The 19209-nt window shown below is 34.6% G+C and overlaps 1 protein-coding gene across 2 annotated transcripts in view; it reads left to right on the forward strand.

Moving 5' to 3' along the window:
* The window catches only part of LOC115211485, a 114778-nt gene that overhangs the window by 74537 nt on the left and 21032 nt on the right, over positions 1-19209 (forward strand). For both annotated transcript variants that reach the window (XM_036502691.1, XM_029780120.2), the window contains exons 18-22: positions 3806-4063; positions 4350-4493; positions 7711-7879; positions 11152-11307; positions 13753-13913. In XM_036502691.1, the coding sequence (XP_036358584.1) occupies positions 3806-4063; positions 4350-4493; positions 7711-7879; positions 11152-11307; positions 13753-13913 (888 nt within the window). The remainder of the gene's footprint in view (positions 1-3805; positions 4064-4349; positions 4494-7710; positions 7880-11151; positions 11308-13752; positions 13914-19209) is intronic.

Consider the following 19209-nt stretch of genomic DNA (forward strand, 5'->3'; position numbering starts at 1 on the left):
GAATGAATATAATTGTATTCTCTCACCTTCAAATCTTTGATCTTGTACTTAAAAGACTGTTGTTAGTGTAAGTCACGAAGAGAGGCACCACCTATACACATAAGTGTATATATAAACATACACACACATACGTATGTATGTATGTATGTATGTATGTATGTATGTATGTATGTATGTATGTATGTATGTATGTATGTATGTATGTATGTATGTATGTATGCATGCATGCATGCATGCATGCATGTATGTATGTATGTATGTATGTATGTATGTATGTATGTATGTATGTATGTATGTATGTATGTATCAGAAGGAGTCATAAGACAACTGTCATGATATACAGAATGTCTTGGACATTTTAGAGCCAACAAAGCCTATCTCTTTCCACCTCTAATTACTCTTAATTTCTTCCAGGGAGAGAGGGAGAGGGAGAGAGAGATAGGTGAAGTTGACCTTAGGAGTGTTTGAACACATAGGGCAAGAATAAATACTGCCCTCTGAGTTCTGACACTTTAACAACTCTGTAAATTATATTTAAATTATATGTAAATATTGTATGTATACATAAATATTGGATTATGTTTATAATTATATTTGTTTATTCATAATCATTATCATCATCATCATCATCATCATCATCATTTAGCATCTGCTTTCCATGAGTTAAACAGTTTGACTGGAACTGGTAAGCTGGAGAGCTGCACCAGGTTCCAGTTTGATTTGGCATGGTTTCTATGGCTGGATACCCTTCCTAATACCAACCACTCTACAGAGTGTGATGGGTGCTTTTTATGTGACACCAGCATTGGCCACAACTACAATTTCATTTGGGTTGATGAGTCTTCTCAAACACAGCATATCACCAAAGGTCTTGGTCACTTGTTATCACCTTGATGAGGCCCAATGTTTGAAGGGTGCTTTTTACCTGACACCAGCATCTGTCATGACTACGATTTCACTATTACATATATATGTAAGGTGGTGAGATGACAAAATTAGTGGCATGCCAGACAAAATGCTTAGCATCATTTCTTTTGGATTTTTATGTTTCTGGGTTCAAACTCTGCCCAAGTCATATCTGCTTTTCATCCTTTTGAGGTCGATAAAACAGTACCAGTAGAACACTGGGGTCAATAAAATTGACTAGACCTCCTCCCACAAAATTTCAGACCTTATACCTGTAGTGGAAAGGATAATGATATATATATATATTTTTGCAAAATGTAACCACATGGCGATTTTTTCCCTCCGTCTTCCTTTTTTCTTAGACTTTCCTCCATCTCCTGTTTCTGCTGAAGAGCTTTACTTGAAACATAAAACCACCTTTCTTTCCTTCCCTGAACATCTGCTAATACTTTGCAATACTTTGCATGTACCACACACTCATGTTGTTTTATCTTGTGTTTGTTCTTCATTTTTTTGGATTTACGATATATATATATATTATATATATATATATATATATATATATATATATGTCAGTTTCAAATTTTGGCACAAGGGCTACAAGTTCTGGAGAGGAGGCAAGTTGATTACATCAACCCAGTGATCAACTGGTACTTATTTTATTGACCTCAAAAGGATGAAAGGCAAAGTCAACCTTGGTGGAATTTGAATGCAGCACCTATAGACAGACGAAATACTGCTAAACATTTCACCCAGTATACTAACAATTCTGCCAGCTCACTACCTTTGTATATATAAATATTGGATTATGTTTATTTTCATATATGTGTATTATTATATATGTATATATAAGTATTACACTGTATTTATTACTATCTCCCTGTAACTTTAGGGTGCACCCTGATGCATCTTCACCTCATCTTCCCTCTTTACCAACTGGGGTAGCCATGCGTCTCCTCTATAGTAAGATACCTGTTTCAGACACTTTATCATACTTTAACCTCTCAACATTTAACATATAAAGCCACCTCTCCCAATGCTACAACACCCTCAGTTGAGGGATATTTCTTGTAAGTTACTTGGTGACCTCACTAGTGTTGGTGCCATGTAAGAAACACCCAATATACTCTGTATTAGGAAGTGCATACAGCCACAGAAACCATATCAAGCAGAAAAGTAGACATTGGAGCTCAGCGCTGTCCTTTGGCTTGCTGGCTTCTGTTGAACCATCCAATCCCTGCTAGCATGAAAAGCAGATGTTAAATGGTTAGATAGCAGAAGGTATTCCAGGCAGAGGGAGACAAAGAAAGATTTGAAGTGAAATGATTAGGTGAGAACTGAAAATTGAACCTTACAGTTACAATGATGTAGATCCAAGTTATATGAAGAGATTTTTGTTACAAACTTATATATATATATATATATATATATATAATAAGTAATTAAGCTTCAGTTGACTTAGGTACTTTAAGTTGAAGCACCAAGTCATTCTAGTATTATCTGCACAGCTCGAAGTAAGGTAAATAAAATCAAAATAAGCAACAGGATATCAAATAGTAATGCAATACGACCATTTCAAGCAGCTCCATTTAATTGAACAGTGCAATCATTACATCAATTTAAATACAGTGCTATCTTCAGCTGCACAAAAAAATATATGGAACTTCAACAGGTAGGATGTATTATATAATTTTTCTTAAATATTTTAACAGAGCAAGAAGATGGAAGAAATTCATGCTGTTGCTTTTGTAGCAAGAATAGTGACAACATGAATTTCTTGCTGTGTTGAAATATTTAAGAAAAATTATATTAATGTATCCTACCTGTTGAAGTTCCATATATTTTTTTGTGCAACTGAAGATAGAGCTGTATTTAAATTGATGTAATGATTGCATTGTTCAATTAAATGGAGCCGCTTGAAACGGTTGTACTGCATTAATATCCTGTTGCTTATTTTGATTATATATATATATATATAATTTGTATGTGTGTATGTGTGTGTGTGTGTGGTTGTGCATATAGATATACATATACATAAACACATACATTTGATAAGTGCCAATGTATGAAACTCTCAGCCTGAGTTACTCTGTTGCTTCTGTTAAATATTAATAAAAATACATATATACCAAGTGAGAGCACATAGTTTAGTGGTTAGAGTGTTGCACTCACAATCATGAGATCCCGATTTCAATTCCTAGACCATGTGGTGTTTTGTGTTTGTGAGCAAAACACTTCATCTCATGTTGCTTTGTGGTCACTTCAACACCTGACATGTCGTACATCATGTACCTGTTCAGACAATGTTGATTTGATGGAGAGAGTGAGCTAATGTGCAGCATGAACGTTTGATCACTAGAAACAAATTATTTGTGTACATTGTCTGTCAAAAGCTGAACATTCATATGTTGTCTTTGATGGGAGAGTCCATCGTACCAAGGGATAAACCAAGAACGAGATAGTTGTATGATATCCATAGTCTCTCTCTCTCTTGGAGAGGCACAAGCACCTACACGCACATATACACACACAGCAGTAACTTCCGCCCACCAAATTCAATCACAAAGCTTCGGTCGGCCCGGGGCTATAGCAGAAGACACTTGCTCAAAGTGCTACGCTGTGGGACTGAACCCGAAACCATGTAGCTAGGAAACAAGCTCCCTAACCACACAGCCATGCCCATGCTTGGGAATTCAGCCAGAAAATCTAATGGCATTTGCTTCTGATAAGATCCTATGGAGGAGGTACCTGAGGACTCTACCTCTATGATTCAACCCCAGGAATAGTGGGTGGAGAAGCTGGATGAGTAACTGGAACTCAGACAAAAAATTTAATACTGAAATATATTTTGTAAGTAGGATATGTCTTGTAACTCATATGTCTGTATTTCTACTTTCAGGTTGTTTCTTATCTAGTTCAGCCATCAAAGCCCTTAACAACAAAACTGCTGCCAACGTTCCCGTCCATTGACAGCAAGTGGTGTTGTCCCATGTTTGTCCCTGAAGATCGTTTCATAATGCTAAGGATGAAGGATAACTTACCCAAAGATACCTTTATATTGTTCACTGTGTATACCATAGACATGAACTCCACCCAGCTGTGTACACTAGGCAATGCATTAATGTGTCTTTGTGAATCTTACAATGATAATAATGATGTATGTAGTTAATTTGTTGAGTTAATTTGTTGTTTTAATTGCTCTTTCATCTTACATCACCATCATCCTTATTGTGAACAATGAAACTAACATCAACATAAATTTCACCACCACCATTGCCACCACCACCACCACCACCACTACTAATTCAGTAATATTGTTTATTTCTAGTTAACTTTCAATGTTCTCTTTATTAAATATATCAACACTAATTTAATTATTGTAAAAATAATTTATATATATAATTTAGGTGCATCATTTTGACTGTGTTTTTGTATGTAAACAGGTAAAATTCTGCTCTGGAGGTTATCAGCTGAAGTTAAGAAGTGGGTCTTTGGACATGTCTAAAAATATCAAGTCTTCAAGCTTAGACAATCTACCAATTGTTCCTGTGGTGTCACTTTTAATTCGGATTTTACCTTTAGTGCAGGTAGGTGTAAATCAGTAGCTGAATCAACCAGGAAAGTAGTGACCCTATAGGCACTTAACTTGCTAGAAATAATAGTTGAATCTTCCTTAAATCACACACTGTCATCCTAAATATAAAAAAGATTGCATTGAATACTGTGGTTGTTGATATTGCAAGATAAATTTGCTTTTTTTTTTTCATTTATTTTAATCCTTATTTTTCATCAACAGTTTTAACAAATCAGTTAATAATATTTCATTTTTGGATTTGGTTTGCAAGATTCTTTATATGAGTTCGTGTGTTGAAGCATATTCTGTTGTGTCTAGGGAGAGTCATTTTCTTTTTGTGCCTTATAATGTAACACACTCACTGGTAAAAATTTCCACTTATTTCTTATTTTTATTTTTTATTTTAATAAAAATAAGAAATAAGTGGAAATTTTACCGGTGAGTGTGTTACATTATAAGGCGCAAAAAAAAAAAATGACTCTCCCCAGACACAACAGAGTTAATAATATATTCTCCTTTAATGTTTATAACTTTTTACTGATATTCCACTAGCTTGACAATGCTTTGTTGATAGTAATCACTGATTTGTTAAAATTATTAATGAAAAATAAGAATTAAAATAAATGGAAAAAAAGCAATGAATTTGACAACCCAATACAAAATGATGCGATACTTTGATCATAGGTCTGCTTGACTAGTGTCAACCTAGGGCTAAACAACAACAACAACAATAACAGAAAATTAAAAATACTGGGTAGGAAAGTATTGTGAAAGGAAGTGCAATAGGTAGGGTTAGCTTAAAAGAAAGTCTATGATCCATTGTGGAGATATATTAGGCCTGTGTAGGCCAAGGAAGGTGCAGACATAGCTGCATGGTAAGAAGCTTGCTTCACAACTGCATGGTTCTGGATTCAGTCTCACTGCATGGCTCCTTAGGCAAGTGTCTTCTACAAGGCTGACCAAAGCCTTGTGAGTGGATTTGGTAGGTGGAAACTGTAAAAAGCCCGTTGTATATATATGTTGTGTGTGTGTGTGTGTGTATTTGTGTCTGTGTTTGTCCCTGTTGTAAAGTGGGTTCCTCTCTCTGGTGTGATGTGTGACTGCCATTGTACTGTAGTTGCTGTTTTACTTTAGTAGCCACAACAGTTATTGGTCATCAGATACCGTTGTATCTCTTCATACCGGAATAGTAATACACTAACTTCTTCTGTCTTACTATCACTGATAGCTCCACGAGACACCAACTAGAACTGTTGACTCTCAACTCTTTGACTCTCAACCCTCTCTTGATGACAGCTACTGGTCTATTTATAATGTTTGTCTCCTACCACCTTTTACCAGAGGGTATACAGTTTCACTATACAACAGTCTCCCACCATCACTTGACAATCAGTGTTGGTGTATTTACATCCCTGTAATTTAGCAGTTCAGCAAAAGAGATTGATACAATAAGTACCAGGCTTAAAAAATCTACTGGGGTCGATTCATTTGACTAAATATTCTTGAAGGCAGTGCCCCAACCTGACCACTGTTTAATGACTGAAGTAAGTAAAAGAATAGAGAAGGAGCAGGGACTAAAAACCTTTGGTCCTTCCCTCCTGTTCTCATGTTCTGAAGTGGGAGTAGCATAATATGAGGACATGGTTGATACAATTAATGTTTAATTAGAATTGATATAGATTAAGGGTTGAAGTGGAAGCATGAAAGGGAAGAGAGTTTGCATGAAAGTTTTGGAACTATTTGAATTGTGCATTACTGATGTTGGTGTTGTTGTTGTTGTTGTTGTTGTTGTTGATGGTGAGGTTTAGCACAAAGTAGTCCTGATTGAGCAGACTTATTATTAAAGATATTCCAGCATTGACTATCCAATGTGTTTTTGATTTTAAGACACAATGTACCTTGGATTACATTACCTTATGTGTCCTGTCTTGTTTAAGATGATAGAACATTCCAGCACTGACTATCCTGCCTTTTTTTTACAAACACTATATATCTAGAATTATCATTATCTAATATACCTTGTTTTTCTTAAGACAGGAAGGATATAGTTTAAGAGAGATTTAGTTGTTATTTCTAACGTATTGAACGACCATGGAGAGGCTTCGTAATTTGTTTGCATAATACTGATTATAGAGAAGTAGCATACTGACATTATTCAGTTCCATTGAAATATGGTCTATTTCTGGAGTCCAACTGTCTCAAGAGATACTGAAGTTTGCATCACTGGTCAGTCAGAACTTGACCAATTCAGAGTACAAGCCAGGGTTAGGTATATAGATATCTTGGCCTACTCAGACTCTAGAATATCTTCTCAGTCTATCTGGTGTGATCCAAAGGAGTGTAGAATAGAACAGTTTTCTTTTAGTTATACAAAGGTAAAATATGCCCCCACTCAAAATTAGAGTAGAGGAACATCGCAAAGCTGTGACATGGAGAGATATTGATAAATCGAGTATAGCTGATCATATATGGAAAAATGGAGACCACCTCCCCCTGACTGATGAAGTTACAATAATAGACAGAGAACACCACTGGAAAATACAAAAACTAAAAGAAACAGCCCATATGCTAGGACACAACAACCTTCTAAGCAGACCAAGTGCAGATATGAATAGAATATGGGAACCGGTATTAAGGAAGGATAGGAAAATATTAGATTTATAAGCCCTAAAATTCACTCCATAATTGCCCACAGGCATATGGCGTAGTGGTTAAGAGCACGGGCTACTAACCCCAAGATTCCAAGTTCAATTCAGTGACTTAAATAATAATAATAATAATAACGATAATAATAACAATAATAACAACAACTTATGCTTACACTTCAAACAACAGCAGCAGTATTGACAAGTACTTCATTAGCTTACTGTGTTGAGGCCAAGTCTTCAGTTGAGTATTACATTAAAAAGCATGATCTCTGTTGAGCTGATTTTTCACAACTATATGAAAATGAAGTTTTCAGGTGTTATTAAACTTTTCAAACGATATTCACTTTGTTGTAAGATGTTCAAAATGTTCATAGGTTTATTATGCTTCAATAGACCTATGACATATAAATAGTCAGCTGAATACCTAGAAAACATACTGTTTATCACATCTTCTCTCATTATCTCTCCCATCCTCTCTTACAAGTTCTTGTCTCACTGTTATTCATCTATATTCCTAGGTCTTGATTAAAACATTCCTCTGGTCCATTACTAATACTTTTCCCAATCTCTGTTACCTTACAGGATGTACAGCCTGCTCCACCCTATACTTCAAACTACTATCATTCTATCCAGTGTAAACCAACCGTCTCAGAAGAAAGAATATTTAAAAGTTTCCAGAAACATTCTAAGTTATCAGAGCCACTTAGGACTCTCATCCGCAGGTTACAGCTCTCTGATGGCATCCAAGCAGGTAAAAAGTGACTCTCATCTCTATCATGATAAGCAGTTAACATATTTAGTAATGTCTATTGGGAAATATCAATGATATACTGCAGAATGTTGGTATAGTGGAGTTCTGGTGGTTACAGTATTGAATTGGTGTTTATATATAATGTTGGTGGTAGCCCATTAAGGCAAAAATTTATCAACCACATACCTGGTGTATATTATATTTTCATTGCTAGATTTTTTATTGTGATTATGTAGAATGCTACAAACATAGTCCTTGATGGACAGCTCATAGCTACCTCATCTTTTAGCCTAAATAATTTGCTGCTTACATAAGCATATACTGTATCAGGATTATACTTAAGAGATACCACTAAATTCATCTGAAGAGCCTCAATATATCTTTGAAGAAACTAACCAAATTGTCAATGTCTGTTTATTAACACTCTAGTGGCAAAAACTATAGAAGCCATATTAAATAATATATATCAACACCCAAGAAATAATATCAGCCACTATACCAGATGACGTACTAAAAAGATTATTTGTATCTTGTGCAACTGAAGAATCCTTCCACTGTCCACAAGGTAAGTTATTAAAGTAAAGAAAAGAATGATCATGGATTCTCCATCAGGGTCGATATTTGCAGCATTTTATGTGGCCTGTATAGAAAATAAAGTGATAACAAGGCATGAAAAATGTAATACATGCTAGGAATGTGGACTATATATTTGTAATAGACACACTACAAAATGTTTAAACTTTAAAGGAAGACCTAAAAAACAGTTCAGTAACCAAAATATTTTACATAAAACTCACAGCGATACAGTGACTCCATTTCTAGAACCAAACATTCAGATAAAATATAACAGATATCTCATGACTGTACTTAAATGAATACAGTGAAATTTCACACAGATATGAAATATTTGTGGTAAAATGGCTTCTCGGAAGAGTGTTTGAATTCTCATTCAGAAACAATGCACCAAATAAAGAAATCTACACAATTATACAGACACAAAGCAATAATGGATTTATTTTAGCAAACTAATAAACCAAGTCTGAGAACAATACAAACACAAATACAATACTAGTTACTGCATTTATTAAAAATTTACTAATCACATATAATATCTACTACATGAATCAAATGTATACTAAATGTAGAATAGATGGACACATAAAAAAAAATTCTAAAAAGTAACTCAAAATACATTACATCCAATCATAATAACAACCAGAATAATATACTATGAAAATGCATTAAAATAAAAAAAAATACCTGTAAGTATGCAATCAAGCTGCTAATGATCAATGTAATTATAAACTTGATTGGAAACATAAAATTGTAAACTTGATGACATTTTTGTGTCATATCACTGCACTTAACATGGAGCAACCACAATACACTGCATGTCACAACATGAAAAAAATTTGACAGCAAAACAGTTGTGGAGCATTGGATTTTTATCCTGTGTTTTGCCACATACAAATGTTGAGTCATGATTCAGTCACAGCTTGAACATGTGTGCAACTAAAGTTTTATCCAATGAACGGTCATTGTTCACATGATAGTTTGGTGGTTCAACTAGAACTTACCATGAGTGGGGCCTACAAATACAGTTAAATTATCCACCAATTTCACAGAGTGTCAAGACATCTGAACCACCATGATGTTATCCACTCTCACCAATTCAAAGGGTTGATGAGTTGTGTTACACTCACCTAATAGTTGTTCTCACAGCTGCATATTCAATCAAGGATGATTGTAGAAGACACTTCACAGCACCTGAATATACTTGGTATATAGAAAAACTAGCCCCCATGTTTAGTTGCTAACAGAGACTTTCCCTATGTTTACCACTATGGCTCTCTGTTACAGTAGTAAACAACACATCAATACTGTCCAGAATAACCCATTTAAAAAATGGCTATTAAAGATGGAAACAGTTCTAATAATAGAGCACAATGCTAAAATATATTTCTTTACTACCCACAAGGGGCTAAACATAGAGGGGACAAACAAGGACAAACAAACGGATTAAGTGGATTACATCGACCCCAGTGCGTAACTGGTACTTAATTTATCGACCCCGAAAGGATGAAAGGCAAAGTCGACCTCAGCGGAATTTGAACTCACAACGTAACGACAGACGAAATACGGCTACGCATTTCGCCCGGCGCGCTAACGTTTCTGCCAGCTCACCGCCTTATTGCACAATGCTAAAATAAACATGTGACATATTCTAGTATTACAAAAAAAAAAAAAAAAAATTCCCTGTTTGTTTAAATAAAATGCTGACAATCAGAAATCAAAAATTTAGTGTGATGTCTATCCAATTCCTAATGGCTCTACTAAGTTCCATTCTTTAGCATTAAAACTGGCTATATCTAACCCAAATATTCTACCTGTTTTATGTTCAAACCAACTAGATCTGGTCTTTTGCACCTACCCTACAATGTCATTTTAAAAATAAGTTGTCACATCATCAAAATCTCGAAGCTACAAGATAATGTATGATTAATTCAAAACAATGTTTATAAATAAGCATTACATCTGACAGTAATCTGAATGCCAAAGGATAATGTAGCAACAAAATTTGCCAACACTAAATGCTCTAACAAAAAGACAAACACCAGGGCAATCTAGAGACATTAATAATAGATATGGAAACTTTACTGTTCCTCTCAAAAACTTTAAGAAACACATATGAAAATAAATATTTTTTAAAAATTCATAAAAAAGGCAAATCTAGCTCATAGTATTGTTTTAATGTTTGTTTAAAAGAAAAGCTGTTCAGCATATATAAGCCAGGTGTGGATGTGTGGTAAAAAGTTTGCTTAACAACCACATAGTTCTGGGTTCAGTCCCACTATGTGGCACCTTGGGCAAGTGTCTTTTACTATAGCCCCAAGCCAACCAAAGCCTTGTGGATGGATTTGGTGGACAGAAACTGAAAATAACCCGTTGTGTGTGTATGTGTGTGTGTTTGTCTCCTACTACTGCCTGACAACCAGTGTTGGTTTGTTTAAGTCACTGCAACATAGCAGTCCAGCCAAAGTGACTGATAGAATATGTACCAGGCTTAGAAAGAAATAAGTATTGGTGTTGATTTGTTCAACTAAACCCTTCAAGGCAATGCCCTGGCATGACCACAATCTAATGACTGAAGCAAGTAAAAAATAAAAGATAAAGATATATATATATTACTCTGTGTGTGTGTCTATGTGTGTGTGTGTGTGTATGTGTATATATGTGCATAAACTTCAATTTCTTTAATTTTCCTTTAATAGATCAGACAGAATTTGAAATGATGGAATGGTGTAAGAAGAAGTTGGATACTGACCATTCTATTCAACCATTCCCAGTTTTGAATGTTAACCAGTGTGTGTCATACCAGTCAGATATTGGCCTAAAGTTCACCATTGACAAAGCTTTTAATCTAAAAGGTACCAGAATAATGCTGACTTATATTTTTCCTGTCTTTTGAAAATTTATTTTATTAACTGTTTTTTATATTAACAATAGTTGCCAAAATGGCTGAGTGATAAGAAGTTTGATTCCCAACGATATAGTTCCAGGCTTAGTCTCATTGTGTAGCACCTTGGGCAAGTGTCTTCTACTACAGCCTCTCACTGACTAAAGCCTTGTGAATGAATTTGGTAGATGGAAACTACAAGAAACCTGTCGTGTGTGTGTGTGTGTGTGTGCGTGTGTGCACACACAAATGTGTATGTGCTTTTGTGTCAGTGTTTGTCCTCCATCACCACTTGACAACTGGTGTTGGTGTGTTTACATCCCTGTAAGTTAGCAGTTCTACAAAAGAGACCAAGTGAATAAGTACCGGACTTTAAAAAAAGTACTGGGGTCAATTCATTCGGCTAAAAATTCTTCAAGGTGATGCTTCAGTATGGCTGCAGTCTGATGACTGAAACAAATATGAGATAAAAGAAAAATTAGGTGCAGTAGGTAAAAAGATGACTGGTTGGTTAAGAAGCTTTGCAACCCCCATGGCTTTGTGTTCAGTACCCTGTGTGTCACCTTGGGTAAGTATCTTCTATAGCATTAGGATGACCTATGTTTGTAAGTGAATTTGGCCAATGGAAACTGTAGAAGCTCATCATATGTATATGTGTGAATGTATGTGGGTGTGTATATATATATATATATATATACATTAGACAAAATGAGATAACTAAGCCAAGGGTGCAAGGAGTTTTCAGGACATTTATAAAGAAAAAGATATAGATATAGTCTTTATATAGTGTTTCTGGGATATAATTATGTCTTTCATTTTGTTTAATGACCATTTGCCATCTTTCTGGCAACTTCATGATTCTGTGCTCATAGAACTTCTAGTCCTTATCAACCAAAAACTGAAGCAAGTGCGATTTCATGTCATCATCATTATATATATTTCTCTATATCTATCTATCTATCTATCTATCTATCTATCTATCTATTTGTCTGTCTGTCTATCTATCTATCTATCTATCTATATATATATATATATATATATATATATATATATATATATATATATATATATATATATATATATATATATATATATATATCTGTTTGTGTTTGGGATTGTTTCCACATGTTACTTGACAACTGGTGTTAGTTTGGTGTTACATCCCTGTAACTTAGCGCTTCAGCAAAAGAGATGATAAATTAAGTACCAGGCTTAAAAAAAGATAAAAACATAAGTGATAAACCATTATCACTTATCACTGAGGCTATTGTTGTTGATGTTTTGTCATTGTTGCTTTCATGGTTTCTGTTGCTACAACTGTTGCTGTTCATGTCATTGTTTAGCTTCAGGTTAGCCCTGCTATTGCAGTTCTATGCATATGGTCAAAATAATCTCAGCTGTGACCATTCTATTTTTGTTGTTGTCTTGTTTTGTGACAGCTTATTTGTCATTCAGACAAAGGCTACATTGAACTGTATCATACAATGTGTCTCCCCACTTTGTGGCTGTGTGAGAAGCTTGTTTCCCAGCCATGTAGTCTTGGGTTCAGTTCCACTGTGTGGCACCTTGGGCAAGTGTTGCCTACTATTGCTCTGCACTGACCAAAGACTTGTGAGTGGATTTGGTAAATGGAAACTGAAAGAAACCTGTCGTGTATGTGTGTGTGTTTGTCCCCCCACTGCAGCGTCGTGTATGTTGTGTGTTTGTCCCTCCACTGCGGCTTGACAATTGTAATTTAGTGGCTTAGCAAAAGAGACTGATAGAATGAGTTGACTTGAGTAACATGAACATAAAACCAAAAGAAATGATGCTAGTCATTTTGTCTGGTACTCTAAAGATTCTGCCAACTTGTCAACTTTTCTGTGCTTATAATAATAATAGTAGTAGTAGTAGTAGTAGTAGTAGTAGTAGTAATAATAATAATAATAATAATAATAATAATATATGATAGGATTGAGGTAACTCCTCCAGAAAGTATACAGAGGCAAAAAAAGAAGAGTGCCATTGTTATCAAGTGAATGATGGCACTCTTTTTTTTTTTTTGTTCCTCTATACCTTCTGGAGGAGTTACCTCAATCCTATCAAATATTACCAAAAATGAAGTTGATTGACAAGTTTATTTTTTGAACCTGTGGAAGGCACACTAGATACCAAAATATCATTCACTTGATAACAATGGCACTCTTCTTTTTTTGCTTCTAATAATAATAATAATAATAATAATAATAATAATAATATTTTATCTGTGAATTTGCGTAAATACATATTTTATCTGTGAATTTACGCATGTAATCTGGGAATGCATACAATGCCCTTCTCTGTCATAGAAACGGAAGAAAATTTGAAGAAAGAAGTAAAAACATGATAATAATAATAATAATAATAATAATAATAATAATATGATTTTTTGTTACAGAGAAGGATCTGTTTGTTCAGTGTGTTACTCAGGTAATATCAGGTGGACAAAGGAGAAGCATGCCAGAGGGACATACTAGCACTACAGAAAAATATTTTATGACACTGAAGCAAGATATTGACTGTCACCTCCATAGTCCAGTTTGGCAAGATCCAACTACAGTATGTAGTTCTACTTGTTTGCTTCCGTTTCTTGTTTTCATATCATATTTGATATGTAAACCCTGACTATTTTATTTTTGTAATTTGTACTTCTAAAGTTCTCCAATCATTACTGTTGTGGCAATAAAAAGTATTATTACCCCGCCCATTTAAATGAAAGCAGGTTATTGTAATTACTTGTCTTAGTCTGTTTGTCTGTGTGTTTGCAAAATTACTTGAAAACGGCGGAGTGGATTTTTCCCAAATTTGACGGAAATACTCATTGGGTGAGTGGCTCAAACTGATGAAAATTTGGTTTGATTATCTTTGAAATTGGTGAATTGATGAATCAAAATGTTTTGACTATACAGATTTTTTGCGAAAGAATTTATGTGCATGCAAGGTATGCACCATTTTGGCATGTTTTGGTGGTGGCAGCAGCAGTGGCAGCAGCAGTGATGGCAGCAGATGATGGATTCTTTTGATCAATTTTCAGGTTTTGATGAACACAGTTGAGTTCCCCATAGTTTACATTTGCATTGACATTGGTATATGGGGACAATGTATTTTCAGTTTCATCCAGACTTTTTGGCTCTACTTTTAGTTAGAAGCTTATTTGTTATATTTTCTGATAATTAATTGTTGTTGCCGTAAAAGTCAAGTAACACATGTTGCACTCTCTTTACCCAAAGTATTGTATTCCAGGTATATTGGGAAACACTTTTGTTGCTCTTTGTCTGGAGTATCAGCTGCTACTGAAAAGAACAAATCATATTCTTCGATATAACTCTGTGTGCTTTTGTACTGAGCATGATGCTTGTTTATTTTCACATTGAGCCTTTGTTTTCATTTTCCAACATGTTACACTATTTTACTATAAATTGATCACTATGTATTTCTTTATCAACCTTTACTCCTAAATAAGCATGATCGCTGCATAAACTTTATGTGTGATGATGCTTTGCAACATAATACACTTTACACAATTTGGCAGTTAAGAATTTTGTCAGCTTGATAAGATTGACTTAAGGAAAAATGATAACAATCATGATGTCCCGGTAATCAGAGAGTAAACTACAAGGGGGTGCTGAAATGTTCCTGGCTTTAAGGGTATTGTGAAAGGCCTGGTTGGTGGACCAACCTTCCAAATGCTTTAACAGGGTTTAGAAAAACTAAAGGACTGCTGCAATAAGTGTGTGAAGCCGAGAAGGGAATTTGTTGAATAAAATCATAATTAACTTATCCTCCTGTATTTTCTTTTACGCAAAGCCAGAGGAACTTTTCAGCACCCCATCATATATATATAATAATGGTAATAATAATATTAGGGAGTATATCCAAACTTACAGGGAAAAATTAGATTAAGGATTAAATCAAATTTCACAGTATAAATATAAATTAAATTAGAGATAAAACCACTATTAGGCAACTCAAACAGTGATAGACATAAACCAAAACATAAAAAACAAAAATATAAAATATAAAATATAAAATTTAAAATTTAAATTATTAAAATTTTAAATATTAAATTTATGTTTTTAAATTTTTATATTTTTAAATTATAAAAAAGTTAATTTGGTCCATTTATGGTTAAATGTACATTTTTTTTTCATAATTTTTTAAGGGGTTTGAAATACAATAAAAAGAAAATGTCATTCTTCACATATATATCAGGAGATAAACTCCTGTATGGCATGTGGTGGTAGGCACCTGAGAAAAGAATGACTGTTCAGAAATGTGAAGTGTTTTCATTGTGGAATTACAGGACACATTAAATTGCACGACAGAACTAAGATAACAAAATATTGAACCAAACGAGAAAAAAATATATGATTTGTCATCAGAGAAAAAAGCTTGTTTAGCAAACAGAAAATTCATAAACGTGAGAATCAAAAGCACTAGTGTCAAAATGCAATTAGACATGAGTAGTGACATCACTATCATAAATGAAGAAACACGGCAACAAATCAGTAAGCTGATATTTAAATCAAATAAATTAGCATATGTTGTTACAGGAAAGAAATTATATTTCATTTGCGAATGTATTTGTAATGTAACTTTTCAAGGTGAAATGAAAAGGACAATCATTTATGTGTGGGAAAAATCACTTAACCTATTTGCACAGAATGCATGGAGTTATTCAAAATGTGGGATACTTCCATTAGTGTTCTCTGTGAAAATGTAGTCGGTACAGTCAAAAATTTGAATGATGTCGAACAAACGAGAAAAAAAAAAAATTTTAATTGTTTCCAAATGTTTTTTTGGAAGGAATGGCTGTATGAAACATTCCAAGTACCAACACCATTACAGGTGGTTGAACCCACGTGTACAAGTGGAAAAAAAAGGAAGAACACAGAGTTCCTACAAATAGACACCAAAAAGAAAAAAATATTAAGTTGAAAACAGAAAATGCTAAAAAGGGAGGAGGGGTGAATAAAGTAAAATAAAATTACTTGCTTCCCAAAGAAAAAATACTAAAAGGGAAGATGTTGTAGTGAAAATGGCATACTCTTTTGCACATGACAAAGTGGTATGATAAGCCACTATAAAGACAGACAGTTGTTGTAGGCGGCCGGTAGTAGTCTGGGCTCAGGTGCATTTCACTTAGTGCTACACATATTTTCCATTCTCATTGTACAAGATCTCTTTCACAGTGCAAAGTCTCTAAGATATGATACTTTTGTTTTATTTGTGAAGTGTGAAAGACCTCATACATTCAGCATTATTATTGAGTTGAGTTTTTTGGTTAATGACAGCAATGATAAAGTTGTGCACTAGTGTAATAACAATGGTTGGTGCTGTGTGAAAGCTAGAAGTTTTTTTTTTTTTAACTTCTTTTGCCAGATTCATTATTGCTAGAAAAGACTTCTCATGTTTTGGGAGGGGTTGTTGTCTGGAGCTGGTATGGTTGCACTTTTCAGTATGGTTATAGTTATATTGTTTGCAGCTTGATTTTACTATTATACCCAGTAGATGTCTGGGTGACTTATGGGTTTCGATGAAAGTCTGGACCAACACTGCCACTGTAAGAGATGTTTCTACTCTGGATTTGGTGGTGGTTTGGTGTCATGCTTTTACTAGTGTATCGAGTCCCTGAAAGATGAGTGAAGGGACAATCACACCTCAGAAATAATTTTTTGTGTTGGGAATAGCAATAGATTTTGGGATTCTGGGTTACTTGTGTAGAAGTTATTAAGTGTGATTTAGTGTTTTGTTGTAGTGGTGGTGGTGGTATATGATGTGTGGTTTAGCGTTGGCTGGTATTGCTTGTAGAAATTGTGTGTCTTGTCCGAGGTAAATGGGTGAAATTACAGTCACTGCATATGCATAATCTCTTGTGTTGAGAAAAGTGGCATATTTTGGGATTTTATGTGTTCATAATTTTATTTTATTAACAGTTGGAAGATTTACCATGGAGCTGTCAGGTATACATTCAGATTGGGGTGGACAGTGGGGGTTGGGGCTAGTGATTCTTCACTAATTGAAGTAGTAGTAGTAGTAGTGGTAATGGTAGTAGCAGTACAAAAGGATAACAATGGTGATGATGGATGTCTTGTATCATTCTGAGAAGAATTTGAGTGGCCTGACTGTGGAAAAGTGCTAGGGACTGTGTTGTTTAATGGGTCATCAATTGTTCTAGTATTGAAGAATGACTTCCAATGCTGATCTTGTTGTCATTGCTATTGTTTAGTTGTGGTAAGGGTAGTATCAGTAGATCATGATGGCAAAGATGATGAGGGGCCAGTTGTGGTACTCAGAGGAAATGAGGAAGTGGATAGCTGAACTGTGATTGCTCTTGATTCTGGCATTTAATAGTTCATCAATTGTGCTAGTACTGAGGAGTGACCATGGTTGATGTTTATATATATTGTTGCTATTATGTTAAACTGTTGCATGTCCAAATTTAGCTAAATGGTTTTTTTCTTGATGGTTAAACTACCATATCTGCAGCTGCCAAGATATCAAAAATTGTCAAAGTGTAGTACAATGGTTTTGTTATGGAATGGGGAAACTATTTTTTCTTTTTCTGAAAAAGTAATGTTTTGGACTTACAACACTTTTGCAACAATGTATATACACAAACACACACACATATATTATATGTATAATTTTATTGCTGAGGAAGCTTTAGTTCAGTAATATATCTTTCTAGGAATTTTGTGGGGGTTTTCTTTTTATTTAGTTTTGTTCTTTGTTCTTATTTTGTGAAGAAACTTAACTTCAAGCAACTTTTTACTGATCAATTTTTAAACACTATTTTCTAAGCATGAGAAAGGTGATTAGGGGTGCAATATTGAATTTTGCACCCCTACAAAATTTTAGGGGTTGTAATTGCACCCCCTGCATCCCATGTCCCAGGCCCTTGTGTGTGTGTGTGTGTGTGTGTGTGTGTGTGTGTGTGTGGTTGGTTGTTGACACACTTTTCTGCCTTGTAAGTGTAAGTTACCAAGTATTTCTGTTATTCTAACAGCAACTCTGCATTCAAAGGAATATTATCTTTTATTTGTATCATACAATACACATTTCGGTGCTTCTAATAAAAAAAAAACCCAAATATTTGTTTGTTTACATTTATACACACATGTTGTTCTATAAAGCTAAAGTATTTAGCATCTAATTCGGCAGATGAATTTGTCAGCAGGCAGTTTAGCTTCATATATATATAATATATATATATATATATATGCACATTAAATATATATATATATATGCATATATGTATGTGTGTGTGTATATATATATATATATATATATATATATATATATATATATATATAATATATATATATATATATATTTACATATATACACTACCGTCAGAAATTAATTAGCACCCTTGATTTGCTCACCATGAAGCATGGTGGAAGTGGTCTGATGGTGTGAGGGGCGTTCAGCTACAGTGGTGTTGGGCGGCTCTATGCCATCGAAGGCAACATCAACGCAGCAAAGTACGTTGAGATAGTACGGGATACCTCTTTGGTGGCGAGGAGTACGTGCTGGCCAGTCACCTGACCTGAACCCTATTGAGAACCTCTGGATTCGATTGGGTAGGGATTTGAATGTGCAGCAATACAGGAACCAACACGAGCTGTTTGGGGCACTTCTTGCTGCATGAGGGGCCATCCCTGCACAGTACCTGCAGGCACTCATAGACAACATGCCGACCCGCGTAGCAGTTGTCATTGCTGCCAAAGGAGGTGCAACAAGATATTGACTAAATTTCACGATTAATAACAATCATGTGGTGTGCTGGGATATGTTTTAATAAATTTTTGATTAAAAACGAGTTCGTTTCTGATAATAAGTTAATTAAATT

This window comes from Octopus sinensis, linkage group LG1, assembly GCF_006345805.1.
Source record: "Octopus sinensis linkage group LG1, ASM634580v1, whole genome shotgun sequence".
NCBI classification, from domain to species: domain Eukaryota; kingdom Metazoa; phylum Mollusca; class Cephalopoda; order Octopoda; family Octopodidae; genus Octopus; species Octopus sinensis.